General features: G+C 30.0%; 2 protein-coding genes across 2 annotated transcripts; both read left to right on the top strand.

Moving 5' to 3' along the window:
• The first annotated feature begins 310 nt into the window (after window positions 1-310).
• On the top strand, window positions 311-882 carry LOC131607709 (berberine bridge enzyme-like 21). The gene has a single exon (XM_058879679.1). The coding sequence runs from the start codon at window positions 339-341 to the stop codon at window positions 768-770; it is 432 nt and encodes a 143-aa protein (XP_058735662.1). The 5' UTR covers window positions 311-338; the 3' UTR covers window positions 771-882.
• Window positions 883-6,302: 5,420 nt separating this feature from the next.
• LOC131605697 (berberine bridge enzyme-like 21) lies at window positions 6,303-8,017 on the top strand. The gene has a single exon (XM_058878024.1). The coding sequence runs from the start codon at window positions 6,303-6,305 to the stop codon at window positions 7,911-7,913; it is 1,611 nt and encodes a 536-aa protein (XP_058734007.1). The 3' UTR covers window positions 7,914-8,017.
• Window positions 8,018-13,806: the final 5,789 nt, after the last annotated feature.

Raw genomic sequence — 13,806 nt, 5'->3', positions numbered from 1 at the left:
TGATAATCTAATTTCTCATCGATCTCTTCAATGAGAATCCATCTCTCGTGACTACAGATCTGGCAAGGATATCCTCAACGACACATATTATTTATTTTCGAGATAAATGAACAAACTGAGAAGGGAAACTCCATATTAATGATATAAATAAATTATTTATTTTCTCATATTTATAGTAATAAATAATAATATTAAAATTAATTAACAATTATCATCCTTAAACATACTATAGCACCCAACTAACTATCCATTATTTTTTAAATTAAACAATTTAATTAATCAAATATATTTAAATAATTTATTGGTCACCAATTCCTAAAGATGGATGGAAATGGATAATGAATAAGATGATTGAGCTAGGAAAAGTTGAGCTTGATTTCAATCCTTATGGAGGAAAAATGAACGAGGTAACTTCTGATGCTACCGCGTTTCCTCACCGGGCAGGGAATCTGTATAAAATACAATACACTGTGAGTTGGGGAGGATCAGAAGCTGGTTTAGAAAAGAATTTTATAAGTCAGATTAGAATGATGTATAGTTACATGACACCATTTGTGTCAAAGAATCCAAGAAGTGCTTATTTGAATTATAGAGACCTTGATATTGGTATCAATAGTCATGGTAAGAATGAATACAATGAAGGAGTGGTTTATGGAAAGAAGTACTTTGGTGAAAATTTTGAGAGGTTGGTTAAGGTTAAGACTGAAGTGGATCCTGAGAACTTTTTCTGGAATGAACAAAGTATCCCAATACTGCCAAACAAGGCATAGGCAACATAGCGACAGAAAAATAATTGAATAGGTCATTTGATTGAGTTTTGTTTCCTCTTCTGACCCTATGTATATTAATGGAATTGTTTAATTTCATATTCAATGTTTAAAATATCAATTAACCACTAATTTTATATTTTTATTTTGTTGGTATGTCAATTTATGTACCTACTCAACAACATTAATCATTTGATCTTATCATAATTCCACAATTAGGTGCACTTAGATGGGAATAGTACTAAAATTAGTTACCTTTTAGAAGTCATGGTGTTGCAGCTCTTCTACTATTTTGTGGAGGTTATGGGAGGAATTTGAGAGATCATTACACTGATCAATAGCAATAAATCAAAGAGAATATTTAAACTAAAATTTTAAGGTATTGAGTATATGATCATATCCATTAGATGTTTCTAAATATTCACTTCCATTACAACTAGAAAAAGGAAGAAAATTTCTTACTATGAGGTGGAAAAAAATCCTATGCAAAATCGAAAATGACCTTCAATTTTTGGAAATACATTTTCGGACGCATAAAGATACCATTGAACATAGTAAGCATAAAGATACCATCACCCTATAGACAAAGAAAATTTTATTCCGAAGATACATCTTTATGACATAGTATGCAAAGATTTTTTTTTACCCATACTTCATACTCCTCAAATACCAGATTGTAGATTCCATCAAGTTCACTTCTGAACATTGATGGAATTTGTGGGTTAACAACAAAGGTGTGCAACTTATGTGAAAGCATGACGCTGTCCACCTGTTGATTCCATAGCAAGAAATTGTTATCTTACAGCTAGATGGAGAGTTTCGAGCCAAAGGTAGACGAAGATCCTGAGAAACTCAGTAGCGACATAGAATTCTGAGAGTTGTAGACTGGTGGAGGCGTTGCTTGCACTCCATGAGGTGTTACAGGTACACTAAGATTCGATGAATGTTCAAGATCTGCCATTCTTCTAAAACCTTGAATAACAAATGTAAATGCATGTTACTGGATTACTGAATGAGTTTCTCTGAAACTCTGAAGCTGAGCGAAAGATTGCAGGAAGCGTGAGTTTCTCTGAAACTACTAGTCTACACGCTAGCTTTTATGAAGATATGATCCTGCAACCTATGAAGCTTCAACAATGGCTGCAGTGGAGTATAGTTGAAGATTGAAATGCAGTGAAAATCTGGTCCCCTATGACGATTGATACCATGTTGAGGAATGATCTTTGATCATGATAATGATAGTGAACATGTGATTGAATTTCATGGAAATGATAAGAGGATAGTGATGAAAGGAAAATGGAGCAAGAGAGTGAAAAATGCAAGAGCAATTGGTATTCTAATTATTGATTAATTATTATTTAAGTAACTATATGTTTGAATTAAATTATGATATTGTTGGTCGGATTAAAATGACTTTGGATTCAAAACATACAAACCAACGATAATATACATTTTCAAAAAGTTATATTAAAAAATAATTTTTATAAAAAGTTATTTGAAATAGCTTTAAAATTAAGTAATTTTTTTTAAAAAAAATTTTGATATAAAAAGAAGTTTCAATAAAATAATGAAATATCTAAAATATGTAACATATAATCAATTTATTTGATTATATGTATCATATAAAAAAAAGTTTCAATAAAATTTCTTTGAAATTTATTTATACAAAATTATGTAATATTATAAATAAATATCATTTTTTTTTAAAAAAGCCACAACAAATGGGCCATGTATCATATAATCAAATACATGAGATTAAAATAAATCCATTAACGAGAATAGATGATTGATAATGTATATTATTGGGAGAGAGAGATATCATCTTACTTTAAAGTTTAATAATTATGCCTAAATAATATTTTTGTTTAATGAAACTTACACTACTATTAAAATAAATCCGTTAACGAGAATAGATGATTGATAATGTATATTATTGGGAGAGAGAGAGAGATATCATCTTACTTTAAAGTTTAATAATTATGCCTAAATAATATTTTTGTTTAATGAAACTTACACTACTATGAAAAACACATACTATAATGACAGTTGTACGTATTCTGGTTTCCACAAAAGGTGTGTGACCATTGTTATAATTTTTTTTTTATAAGCAACTTTTATATTCAACTCGGAGTATTAGGGATACTCAAATCCGAATATAAAACATACATAACCTGCTACCTACTTATATATAGTTCAAAGGGTATTTATACCACTCATAGAAATTACAATTGAGCCTATTTGCTCCTATTTGAACCCACCACCAAGAATATATCTTAATTTTGAAGATAATCTCATCAATATCACCAACTTCATTATTAAAAATAATACCGTTTCTTGCTCTCCATAAGCACCATGTTACAGCCATCCAGATTGAGATCTCCCTTTCCTTGTCCACCTTGTTCTTCAACTTGATGAAAAATAGTAACATATGTTCATGGCAGAGAGATGTTGCTTCATTGCCTCCCTGCTTCATTTCCATTGTTATAAGTTAAGTAGCGCCCTACGTCTAATTACGGTTGAATTTTTCGACCGTTATGAAATAATTCCTAGGTCATTGGTTCGAATCATAACGTAGCTATTATTGATGTCTTGTGTTTTGGTGTCTTGACCTTCGTATATGAAATAGTTATCCACAATATGCAAATAAACACCTATAATTTCAAATAAAAATAGTTGTGTGTGAGAGAGAGAGATCATTTTACTTTAAAGTTTAATAATTATGCGTAAATAATATTTTTGTTTAATGAAATTTATACTACTATGGAAAACACATATAATGACGGTTGTACATCCGTTGTTAGGTAATGTGTGATTGTATGTATTCTGGTTTCCACAAAAGGCGTGTGATCATTGTTATAAGTTAAGTAGCGTCCTACGTATTATTACGGTTGAATTTTTCAACCGTTATAAAATAATTCCTAGGTCATTGGTTCGAATCATAACGTCGCTCTTATTAGTGTCTTGTGCTTTGGTGTCTTGACCTTCATATATGAAATAGTTATCCACAATTTCCAAATAAAAATAGTTGTGAGTGAATAATCTTAGAAATTATAATTTACATTGGATTATGAATGAAGAATATAAAATACTTGCTTATTATTTTTCTCATATTCCTTCTTGATGTTCTTCATATGAAGTAGGCACAAGAATCTACACATGGAAGATAAAAAAGAGAGGTAAGAGAGAATCTGAGTAAAACATAAATAGGTGTTTGCAAAAACAGAATCAGAGAGAATCTAAGCATATTCTTCAAGATAGTCAAAGTCAGATTCTTGATGCATAGTCTTCAAGGCAAATTTCTTCTTATAAAAATTGGTACAATTAAAATGAATAAACATAAAAAGTATAAGGCTGAAAAGAGGGGTTAAGAAGGAGATTATCAGCTGATGAAGAAACAACCAAGGGAAGAGAAGAAGAAGTATGAGGAAGTTTCAACTTCAAAGATCCAAAAGTCTGAAGGCACATCTGCTAAGGCCTCCAAAGTGGAAGAAAAGAGGGATGAAGAATAAAATTATTCAAAATGTAATGCCTTTTTAATGAATAAAAGAATTTCCTTCTCTTAATGCCCTTTTCCATTTACTTCCTTTAACAACATTAAAACCTAAAACATATCAACATGAACAATACACATCACAATGTCATTATGTTAAAAAAGAAACCCTAGCGAAGAACATAAACTTTTAGAAAGCAGTATCAATACCATAGCGAGCGAGAAAGAGAGAGAACAAAAAATGAACAACAAACCTATAATGTTGTCTCCAGAAAGAAATTCGTTTTCAGAAACGAATAAAGATGGTGAAGATTTTGATATCGTCGTCGTCTTGTTCGCTAGGGCACCCTTGTGGGTTATGAAAGAAATTAATTGTCTGTTATGTTTTTATTAAGTGAAAAGAATTTTACAACGGTTAAGAAACAACCGTAATGAAATATGGAACACATAACCCTTTAAATAAGAAAAAATGTCAAGGGTCACACGCTTATTGAAAAAATGTTAATACTGGTATTCGAAGTTTGTCACCAATTTTTATGACCACGGTTAAATTTATAAACCGTGAAGAAATGTTTATTTATAAAATAAAAAAATAATGCGCATAAAAAATAAGATATTACTATGGTGAATAAATGATTGTGGGAATATATGTTTTGTAATAGTGTTGTACGAACAATTACATATATCCATGCACTCGAGTGTCCGTTTGAATGCTAATATATCATTAAAAAAAGTGTAAAGAAAAATAAAAAAAACAAATGAAGGAAGTGTGAAGAAAAATAAAAAAACAAATGAAGGAAACATTGCATAAAGATAGAATTAAGTTTTATTTATTTAACTTTTTTAATATAGTCAAAGTAAATTTAAATAACTTAAAATATATAATAATATTTTTGTTTTCTATTTGGAATTAAAATATTATAACCTATTGATATTTAAAAATTGCTTATCTTTGAACGATCATTAAAACATTACAATAAATAAGATATTTACATATCAAACTTATTTATGAAATTAATATTTTAAGGAAAATTAATAATAAAAGAAAAAGATACATCCATTGATATAATTTATAGTATAAAAATATTTGAATTTTTGCTCAATGCGTGTGTGTATATATATATATATATATATATATATATATATATATATATATATATATATATATATATATATATATATATATATATATATATATATATATATATATATATATATATATATATATATATATATATATATATATATATATATATATATATATATATTTTGACAAAAGCTCAATGCGTATATTTAGTTATAGAATAATAATATTATTTTTAAAGAAACATACACAAAAAACCTCGTAAAAAACATACACATAAAAAAAGGTAGACATAAACGCTAGTATATCATTATAAAAGTGTGAAAAAAAAAATGAAAGAAACATTGCATCTAGATAAGATTTACGTTTTTTTCTAATTTTTAATTTATATTTAAAGTATATTTAAATAACTTAATATATGATAATATTGTTTCCTATGGGATATTAAAATACATTAACATTAAAATGTTTTAAAAAATTCTTAACTTTAGACTATCATTAAAACATTACTATAAATCAAGTATTTATGAATCAAATTTATTTATAAAATTAATATTTTAAAGGAAAATAATAAAAAAAATGATACAATTGATATAATTTATAGTATAAAAATATTTGAATTTTTTGCCTAATGTGTATATTTGCTTATAGAATAATATTAATCATTACTTTAATTGTGGTGTCTTTAGAAAGAATTTTTCAAAAAATTAAGTTAATAAAATTTTACTTATGTTAAATAATTAAATTAAAAAATTTTAAGAAATAGTTTTATATTGTAAAAAAACTTAAAAAGTAGTTTTTAAATGAAAATATTACTTTAGTCAAAAAAATTATTATTAACAATCTAAATTGCTTCTAGAAAATCCGTTTTATGTCCTTAATTTGAATTTTATGCTCCAATCAATGTCATGAATGTTTATAAATTAACATGTCTAAGGTGGTATGCAATTTCAAAATTGCAATGGATAAATCATATGTTCTGCAATTTCTTTCTGTTATAATTCTATTTGTTCTACAATTTTCAAATTCTCATGCAGCCTCATCAAGTGAGTCCATTTATGTAACTTTTCTTCAATGTCTTAAAAACCACACAACACCACAAGATCAAGTTTCCAACATAGTTTATGCCCAAACCAATGCTTCATACACCTCTATCTTTGAAGCCTTTGCTAGAAATGGTAGGTTCAAGTTCAACACCCCCTCCAATATATTCAAACCATCACTTATCATCACCCCTCTGCATGAAAACCATATACAAGCCACTATACTTTGCTCCAAAACCATTGGTCTTCATCTCAAAATCAGAAGTGGAGGCCATGATTTCGACAGTATTTCGTATATATCGAACTCACCCTTTATTTTGCTTGACATGTTTAATTTTCAGAATGTCACTGTCGATATACAAAACAAGACCGCGGTGATTCAAGCGGGTGCAAGTCTTGGACAGCTCTATTATAGTATATATGAGAAGAGTAAGGTTCATGGCTTTCCTGGTGGCGTTTGTCCAACTGTTGGTATTGGTGGACAATTGAGTGGAGCAGGTTATGGTGTCATGTTGAGAAAATTTGGTTTATCTAGTGATCAGGTCATCGATGCTAAAATCATTGATGCCAATGGTAGAATTCTTGATAAGAGTACTATGGGAGAAGATCTGTTTTGGGCTATTCGAGGTGGTGGAGGAGCAAGTTTTGGTGTCATATTATCATACACTGTTAAACTTGTTTCGGTACCGGAAAAGGTTACAGTTTTTACAATTGACAAGAGTTTGGACAAGAATGTTCTTGACGTTATTGTCCAATGGCAACAAGTTGCACCAAACACTGATGACAGGCTTTTCATGAGACTACTTATGCAGCCAGTGAATGGTGAGAAAACGGTGAATGTTTCGATTAAGGCTTTGTTTCTTGGAGATGCGGATGAAGCTGTGACATTATTAGGGAAAGAGTTTCCTTTGTTGGGAGTAAAGAAGGAAGATTGTTCTGAAGTGAGTTGGATTGAAGCTGTTTATTATTGGGCTAATTACGATGATGGTGCTCCTTTAAAAGCACTTCTTGATAGAAGCTATTACACAGTGCATTCCAGCAAGAGAAAATCTGATTATGTGAAGTCACCAATTTCAAAAGAAGGGTGGAAATGGATAATGAAAAAGATGCTTGAGAATGAAAGAGTTGAGCTTGATTTCAATCCTTATGGAGGAAAAATGAGTGAGATAAATTCTAATGCTACTGCTTTTCCTCACCGTGCAGGGAATCTGTATAAAATTCAATATACTGTGAAATGGGAAAGACCAGAAGCTGGTTTGGAAAATAACTTTTTAAGTCAGATTCGAAAGATGTATAGTTACATGACACCATTTGTGTCAAAGAATCCAAGAAGTGCTTATTTGAATTACAGAGACCTTGATATTGGTATCAATAATCATGGTAAGGATGAATACAATGAAGGAGTGGTTTATGGAAAGAAATACTTTGGTGAAAACTTTGAGAGGTTGGTTAAGGTTAAGACTGAAGTTGATCCTGAAAACTTTTTCTGGAATGAACAAAGTATCCCAACACTGCCAAACAAGGCATAGGCTGCTTATCCGATAGAAGAATAATTGAATAATAACTTATAAAAAAAATTAAACTATTCAATTTATTATTATTATTATTATTATTATTATTATTATTATTATTATTATTATTATTATTATTATTATTATTATTATTATTATTATTATTATTATTATTATTATTATTATTATTATTATTATTATTATTATTATTATTATTATCTAATGTCCTTAATATTAGAAGAAAAAGTTATTCTTTTATATCAATTAAATATAATCAATGTACATGATGTGATGTATTATATCGACTAGATACATTAATTGTTTAAAAAATTTATAAGTTCAAACATTTTCTTATATAAAGGAGTATTATACAACTAGTCAAAGGTTCGTCGAATCAAATGTTATGTGTTCTCTCCATTGGTGCATTTGCAGTTGTTCTTAAATGTACTTCGATCCTTCCTTATTGAATTTGGATAGATTGGCTAGAAATGACGTTGATTTTCTTGTTGTTGTCCCAATGAGTTATAGGTGTATGAATTTGTTTCTTTTTTGGCAGTCGGATTCATTTGACATTATCAAAGATGTGAGTGAAACTTGTCTGCTCACATAACTCTTTTTTTTCTTTTTCAAATTGGTTCAGTGCTCTTACACGGCTTTCTGGATTATGGAAGTGGTGTGGGGTTGATTGCTCTATATTAGGATTTATAGATAGTTTACCTTTAGGGTTGATTTTTTTATTATTAAATTGAGATGGTGTATGTCCCTAATCTTTGTATTTTTATTTTTTTTAATCGAGTGTCGAATATCCCTCTACTCCCCATCTACTAAAAAAGGAATACTTAGTTTTATATTAAATTATGGTGTTGTAATATACCCCATATGTCTCGAAAATATTAATAATTTTAATATTTGTTCTGTTCTAGAACTAGAAATAGAGAGAAGCAGAAGTTGCGATGGAGTAGAGCTTCTGATGCAATGGCGTGGGGGTATACCTGCAAGGTTAGCACTCTAACGTCCAAATTAGTATATGAAAGAGTAGAGAGTATTCAAATTGTGTTTGAAACTTGTTATCTCAAATGGTGTAATTCCCTATATATAAGGGAGAGGAATAACGACCACGCTATCTTTCAGGTGTGGAATGCGATGGATCGTTGGATGCACATGAGGCATAGATCTCCAGCAATAAGCCATAGGATAGTCATAAGGTAAGTAGAAGATTATAGAGACACAACCGTAGAGTAAGTCAAGAGGCTTTGATCCTGAACAAGTTATCTCCAGATGGTCGGTCCAAGATGAATTTTGCCAGCTCAAAATAGTTTCCCCCCAAGACTTACCTAGTACCTTGGATATCAGGGAGTCTTTAGTGACTGCGGTTGATTTTCCAGGGAATCATCATTATTTTTCTAAAATTGAAACGTTTGGATTCTGTTGCAAAAGTAGTGGGGAAATAAGGGCATTTAATGCTTTCTTGTCACTAAGTCATTTATAAATCTTTTTGTCGAACATGTCACCATAGGCATACACGTTAGGAAGCGATTACCCTATCTAGTGTACTTAAGTGTCTTTTATCCTTTTTTGGAATGATGGGAGAAGATATTGATTACCCTCGTATTTTCTCTTGTGGTTTAATCTAAACCATCAAATCTTATGCTAGCCCTTCTTACAAAAGCTTGACGTTGTTATTCATTTTTCCTCTTTTCCATTGTCGCTACCTACCTGTCCATTCTCATTGCATTAATCTGTTCAGTTTTGCCAACTCAAATATTTGCTTACCTGACGAGGTTAATGACAGTGATGGCGGCAGAAGACTACTTTTGGGTTGATTTGGAGTATTAGCTTACAAATTAGTTTTTGTTTAGGGTGAAGAAATACCGTTCGGTCCTTTAGAAATAAGGGTTCCTTTGATTGGGTTATTTTTCCAATTCTGGCTGAGAAAAATATATGCCACGAGTTTGAAGGGTATTTTATCCCCTTTTACCCATTGTATCCCTTAATTCATATGCAGGAGTGGCAGTTAAGTCCACAGAGAATAGATGAAACAAGTCCACTCTGAATGTTCATCTATTTGAATCTCTTATGCAATGAAATGATAATGCATTATGACCAAAAGACCAAACTCTTCGCTTTTTGCCACGCGAACAATGAATCAATGACCGGATGGAAAGTCAAACTCTTGATTGTCCTTTCAGTACTTGTGTATGCGTGAAATGAACTTTGAGACATCAAGGTCAAATAAAAGTGTCCACTCTGACATCTTATCCTCTCTTGATCTCTACAGATAAATGATGATGCTCTATGACTAAGACGACCAAACTATTGACTCATTGTCATCAAATGAATGAATGAATGCAACAAAGACTAGATGAAATGCAAACCTCTTGAATTTTCATCCTAATCTCTAATGAATGATTTTGAAAGATGAATGCATGACCAAAAGCAATGGTCATGTTATGTTGATGCAGATGTAAAAAGTTAGGGTAAAATTTAGGGTTTGACAAGTACCAGAAACACGAGCTTCATCATCAGCAAATAAAGGAGGAATTCGTGAGTAAACGACGAACTCCGTGAGGTTGTGAGCATTAATGTACGTTCGATTTGTTGTCACCACAAGTGAAAGTTCTTTTCATCTATTTTTTGAATGATTTTGAGTTAAAAATGAAGGCGACGACGAATATTTCGGTGGCAGTTGATCAACCATCACAGGACCTATATCAGTGGCTTAATCTAATACCATGTTAGAAACTAGAGTAAAGAAAGTTATATTTTTTGTTTTCATTTTGTAACTGAATTCAGTTATTGTAAAAGTTAGTTACAAAGAGATGACACCTTGTTATTTATAGTGGTACAAGGTGACCTACTATAGCAGGTGAATTGTACTTCTAGAGCTAACAAATGTCAATACAAGTTACATACAAAGCTGATATCTATTAATTACTCTAATAAATTGGATGACCATTTATAAGTCTCGTATTACTGGTCAATGTAAGAACTTCACGTGAATCTCATAAGTATAATGAGTTTATTGTAGCATGCATAACTTCTTTCATGTTTCCTTTTGATATAACACATAGAATTTTCCTAATGATTATCTCACAAATTTAAGTATCACTAAGAGCTCACATTTTAGTGTTTGTGCCTTTCAAAATCTTCAATGATGTAGTTAAGTTATATTTAGGTTGATAATTGGACCTCATTAATTATATTTACAATTATCTTTGAACATTATGATAGCATTGTTGAAAAATGTGCAGAAACTATTGAAATACACAATAGTGTCTGCACATTTAAGTGTCCACCTCGATAAGCTCGAAACATTTATCCTAAAAAATGGTTGTCATTGATTATCTCACAAATTTAAGTATATTTAAGAGATTATATTATGTTCGTCCCTATCAAAATATTCAATAATATTTAAGCCATATTTGTGTTAAAAATTTGGCCTTATTAATTGCATTCATAATTATCCTTGAACATTTTGATAACATCGATGGAAAATATGCAGACATTATCGGAACACGGGATAGTGTCAGCATATTTAAGTGTCCACCTTGATAAACTTGAAAAACTTATCAGAAGAAAGTTTAAATTTTTTCCCGTTGACATTTTATTAGTTGATTGTCATTTTAGTGTCTAGACTTTGTTGCGCCAATGTATTTCTAATTGAGTTACACCTTTTTGTGCTGTCGATCTTCGTATGTGTTGTATCTCTTCTCAAATAATTTAATCCCATTTTTTGTGTCTTCTTATTAAAACTCGTTGCAAATTGTCATTTATTTTTAATAAGCATTGAAACATTTAAATAATAAAATGTTGGAACAAAATTAGTTTGTACCATATCCCTAAGGTTTTGGTGATAACAAAGTACTTAAGAACAATTGGATATACTAATGTATGTTCAAGTGTGCAAGACCATAAACTAGAATTTGTGATACAAACTAACTTCCAGCACAAAAAATTGAACATTAAAGAAAAACTAGAAAAACTAGAATTTGAAGGATCAGAACCTGAAGACCAGTCTTTGAAGAGGTCGACTTCTAAAGACCATAGTCTAAAGAAAGTCAACCTCTGAAGATCAAGATTCTGAAGGCTCAAACTCTAAAGAGGTCAACTTCTGAAGAAAGTCAACCTCTAAAGATCCAAACTCTGAAATCAGTCAAAGCTCAAGGATCAAAAAAGACTATGTTCATACCCTATCAGACTCTAAGGACATTTTTGTCTTCTTCTAATCACGAGAAGACTTAGTAGATTTTTGTAGAAGACATGAGGAATGCAACGGCTAATTCCTGTTGAAGCAAAAGAATTTCAAATGACCTTTCAATGACATTTACCATATCAGGAAGCTTTCGAACATCTCTGATGATGTTTCTCTAAAAGACTTCTTGTGCATGAAGTTTTCTTCAATGACTCTTTTATGTTCCTTTATTTATTATTTTTCACTTTTTATTTATTTCATTTATTTGAATTTTATTTCCATTTTATTTTTAATATTATTTTTGCATTTTTTTTCAATTATAGCTTATTTCCAAATTCATTATTAAATATGTTTTTTTTTGTTTCTCCAATTTAGACAATTTACTGCTCCACCTCTCCACTACATCTCCATTACCTTCATGCATCTCCACTACCACAATGCAAAACAGTTTATTTTTTATCATAAAAAATCTTGGTTACTAGCATAGAAATACATAATAAAATTGCTAGCAAAAGTGGAGGCTACAAAAAAGATAGAAATCAAAAAGCAAATGATCATTTTTTTAATTGTTTGTAATCATAACCATATGATAACAACACAACAACATTCTCTTCACCATTTTCACCATTTCTTATACACCACAATAACATTTCTTCACCATCTTAATCATTTTCTCCACAACAAAACACAACATCATTATCACTAATTTCACCTTCTACAACAAACAACACATTAGCAAAGTCAAGAATACAACAACCAAAAATTCAAGAAAAGTTCATTTTCTTCACCGTTCCATTTCAAATAGACAACAACAAAAAATTCTTCCTTCTCCATTCAACTTCACAACATCAACACAATTGTCTTAATTTTGTTTCTGTCATATCCTTTCCTGCTCGAGCCATAGTCGTCAAAGGTCCTCTTCTCTCTGTTTTTTCACTCACGTTTCACGTTTTTGTTTGCACTATTTTGAAAACTAGGAAAGGACCCGTGCGTTCGCACGGGTCACGTAAAGTCGATATAAATATTATATAGTTATGGTTAAAAAATATATACTAATTTATACGAATTAACAGAAAAAAAAACTTCAATGTTATTGTCATACAAAGATTAGTTTATATACATATGTTTTGTAAATTGTAATTGTTATTAAACCAAATATATGGTGGAAAAACAGGATTGACTCGTCGGACATGCCTATAATTTTTATAATTGTTTATAATTTTAATTTTATAATTTCTATTAAAAATTATTATAAAATAAACATATTATACACCAAAAAAATATATTGGTTTAATAATTTGCTTAGATTTAAGGATCTGAATAATATTATGTTTGTTAATTTTAAGTAGTAATTTAGAAGTTATATGCTATAGTAATTCAGAAGTACATATGATCTCTAATATCTGTTCAATTTAAGTAAATATTTTGTTGGCCCGTCAGAAAAATAGGTTCGGATCGTCGGGCATGCCTATAATTTTTAAATGGTTCGGATCGTTGGGCATGCCCGTCGGACATGCCTATAATTTTTAAATTCTTCTGTATTGTATTATCGACTCTGTTGTAATTTTGGGATTGGATTTATATACTCATGACTTATAACTTTATATATGTCATTTTCTTCCTAGCCTTCGTAATATCGAATCTTAGTATACATTATAATTATTTGATTTGAGAAACAATTAAATACGTATATTAATTTATACGAATTAACAGGAAAAA

Source organism: Vicia villosa, linkage group LG5, assembly GCF_029867415.1.
Source record: "Vicia villosa cultivar HV-30 ecotype Madison, WI linkage group LG5, Vvil1.0, whole genome shotgun sequence".
Lineage (NCBI taxonomy): Eukaryota > Viridiplantae > Streptophyta > Magnoliopsida > Fabales > Fabaceae > Vicia > Vicia villosa.
The sequence above is the reverse complement of the archived record's forward strand: the minus strand, read 5'-3'. Positions and strand labels throughout refer to the sequence as shown.